General features: G+C 49.8%; 1 protein-coding gene across 1 annotated transcript in view; it reads left to right on the top strand.

Annotated features, from left to right (window-relative positions):
* Window positions 1–3,496, top strand: part of LOC311311723 (uncharacterized protein) — a gene marked incomplete at both ends in the record, with an annotated part of 20,585 nt that extends 17,089 nt beyond the window's left edge. Inside the window, 6 exons of the mRNA XM_084441477.1 lie at window positions 1–37; window positions 584–724; window positions 2,128–2,352; window positions 2,656–2,847; window positions 2,966–3,052; window positions 3,453–3,496. The exon at window positions 1–37 is cut by the window's left edge and continues 101 nt beyond it. Coding sequence (XP_084297603.1) covers window positions 1–37; window positions 584–724; window positions 2,128–2,352; window positions 2,656–2,847; window positions 2,966–3,052; window positions 3,453–3,496 — 726 coding nt within the window. The remainder of the gene's footprint in view (window positions 38–583; window positions 725–2,127; window positions 2,353–2,655; window positions 2,848–2,965; window positions 3,053–3,452) is intronic.

Here is a 3,496-nt window from a genome sequence, read left to right as displayed (position 1 = left end):
GGGTACAGACTGGAAGACATACGAGACTACCTACAGAGTGAGTATTGACTCAGGAGTCTACCTGCAGAGTGAGTATTGACTCAGGAGTCTACCTGCAGAGTGAGTATTGACTCAGGAGTCTACCTGCAGAGTGAGTATTGACTCTGGGGTCATCCTACAGAGTGAGTATTGACTCAGGGGTCATCCTTCAGAGTGAGTATTGACTCTGGGGTCATCCTACAGAGTGAGTATTGACTCTGGGGTCATCCTACAGAGTGAGTATTGACTCTGGGGTCATCCTACAGAGTGAGTATTGACTCAGGAGTCTATCTATAGAGTGAGTATTGACTCAGGAGTCTATCTACAGAGTGAGTATTGGTATAGACTCTGGAGTCTACCTACAGAGTGAGTATTGACTCTGGAGTCTGTTATGTGATTTAAGTGAACGCCCATGGGCAGTGGATAGATTACCCAGAGATTCCTCTACATCAAACCCAAAAGACATGAACAATGTCATTTATATTTGGTCTCGTTGAAGAGACTACCAAGATGCATTTGTATCTATCCTGTCATCATACTCTCCCATTCTCCTGCCCCGTCCTAGATGCTGGTTTCCAGGGGCCTCCAGGCCCACCCGGGCCCCCTGGTCCAGAGGGCCACTCTGGGTTGCCCCGACCGCGGGTGTCCTACGCAGAGAACGCCCACCGGGACGCGCTCCGCACAGAGGTGCAGCAGTACATGAAGAGTGAGTCCAGGTCCTCGACCAGGAAGTAGAAGTTATATAGATACGCCAGTGTCCTCAACCAGGAAGTAGAAGTTATATAGATACGCTAGTGTCCTCAACCAGGAAGTAGAAGTTATATAGATACGCCAGTGTCCTCAACCAGGAAGTAGAAGTTATATAGATACGCCAGTGTCCTCGACCAGGAAGTAGAAGTTATATAGATACGCCAGTGTCCTCGACCAGGAAGTAGAAGTTATATAGATACGCCAGTGTCCTCGACCAGGAAGTAGAAGTTATATAGATACGCCAGTGTCCTCGACCAGGAAGTAGAAGTTATATAGATACGCCAGTGTCCTCGACCAGGAAGTAGAAGTTATATAGATACGCCAGTGTCCTCGACCAGGAAGTAGAAGTTATATAGATACGTAACTTAAGTGGGTATTCTGGATGTCTGAGCCAGTACAATAGGTTGCAGTAATGACGTCACGACCGGCTCAAGAACATGACATAAACAAAACCAAAAAGGGAAGACCGATAACCGAAACTCAGAGTAATCAAATATTTAATTACAAACTAAAGTTACAGACACACATACGCCGTGTGTCTGGGAGACGTAAGATGAATCCCAATCTGAGTGCGCAAACCGCACTTGTGGCCTGAGGCCTGAGCACTTAATTGACGTCAGCTGAAGGGCCAGAGGGTGCAGGGCCGTGAATTAAATGGGACAGCACTTTTCGCTCAATGCCCCTCCCACTTCGTTTTCATTGGCTGCCGCGTTCCTCCGACGCAGAGGCTGCTCTGACCTCCCTTCAGCTCTGCAAATTGACCGATTGACGTCTGTTTTAATTTAATGATAATTAAAAAATAAGGTTGGGTGGGATATGTTTGCAGCATGTGGATTTCAAGATAAATGTTGTGTTATCTGCAAATGTCATCATTTATGTGTGATGCACTCGGATCATGACTCGGATGCACTCAAGCACTGTGACACATGAGACGCGGTGGGCTGTGGGTATTTTCTGCTCCTAAGTCCGTGAAATTGCGGACTTTCGGTAAGTGCGGTTACAGTGCGCAAAATGGCGGCGTGGCGCACTTGTGGACCTAGCGATTCCGTTTTGGGACCCTGAGCCCTTGTGGACTTAGCGGGAACGCGCATGTAAGGCCACAAGGCCGCGAGTGCTCTGCACTTTCACCTAAGTGCGCGATTTGGAATTCAGCTAATCTCCCAGAACACTGAATGGCAGGACAATATATAGGAGGCTGATCAGCTGAGCCCAGGTGCTCTCAATCACCCAATCAGCCTGACGGTCCTCCTGGCCCCGCCCACCAGCTCCCAATCACTCAATCAGCCTGACGGTCCTCCTGGCCCCGCCCACCAGCTCCCAATCACTCAGCCTGACGGTCCTCCTGGCCCCGCCCACCAGCTCCCAATCACTCACTCAGCCTGACGGTCCTCCTGGCCCCGCCCACCAGCTCCCAATCACTCAGCCTGGCGGTCCTCCTGGCCCCGCCCACCAGCTCCCAATCACCCAATCAGCTTGACGGTCCTCCTGGCCCCGCCCACCAGCCCCAAACCTGGAAAGATAGAACACACAGCAAGGCAGGCAGAACCAAGGGGACCGTCACAGACGTCACTACGCCGGTGTCCAGTGGGTAAAGATGGCTACTTAGCGAGCGCAAGCGAACGAACATGAACACAAATAAAGATGGCTACTTAGCGAGCGCAAGCGAACGAACATGAACACATACAATACCATGAGATGACCGTGGGGACTGGAATGGTTGACTGAGCCAAGATGGAAGCATGATGAACCTGTGGCCGATCTCTTTTGAGTTCCCCAAGATATCGTCTCGTTCAAATCCACGCATCTCTCACCGACGTGACCTCCATGACCTCCGATCAGGTCCCTTATCCACCATGTTGTCTTTGTCTTCGTCGTGTGTCTCTCCAGGCGACGGTTTGAGGCGGGGCATGTTCGGACACCCAGGTCTTCCCGGGCCCCCTGGACCCCCGGGGCACAAGGGAGACCAGGGTGCGCCTGGTTACAGCCACATCCTCGACCCCAAGACCAGCCAGGGGCGGAGCCTGGCTGATACTGACGACTTCGCCAACATGGCGGTCAAAGTGACTGATTACATCAAGTGTAAGTCTGTTAGCCATCCATGCTCCAAAACACGCTACAAAACTCTAGAATACTCTTAAAAACATACAGGAAATAGCCTGAAAGGTTCATTATTGTAACGTCTCACTGTTTCTTAAAGCCCATGACCTGTTGAGTGACGTGGTTCGGGACTCGGGGCGCGTCGTTCAGGGACCTCCAGGACCCCCCGGACCCCCGGGGCCCGCCGGTAAAAACACTACCCAAACACAAATCAATTCAGTTAAATAATACACTTTATTTATCCAGTTACTCTCGTAGAGTAAAGATGAGTATCTTGTGCTGAACATATTTATTTATTTGCACTTTTGTATATCAGAGAACAACAATAACAACAGAAAGGGCCAAAAGGGCTTATAAAATCTGTCACCTCTAAATCATTGGTGCATCATCATTAGTCAAATAAATGACTGAAAATAAAAATAAAACGGCACAAAAAAATAAAATAAAATAAAACAGAAAAAAAAAAGTGTCTGTGAAGCTCTGTTCTGTTCTCTCCACAGCCCACAGCTCTGTTCTGTTCTCTCCTCAGCCCACAGCTCTGTTCTGTTCTCTCCACAGCCCACAGCTCTGTTCTGTTCTCTCCACAGCCCACAGCTCTGTTCTGTTCTCTCCTCAGCCCACGGAGCCGTAG

Source organism: Borostomias antarcticus, assembly GCF_949987555.1.
Source record: "Borostomias antarcticus genome assembly, chromosome: 7".
NCBI lineage: Eukaryota > Metazoa > Chordata > Actinopteri > Stomiiformes > Stomiidae > Borostomias > Borostomias antarcticus.
Note: the sequence above shows the minus strand (reverse complement) of the source record. Positions and strands in the feature narration are given on the sequence as shown.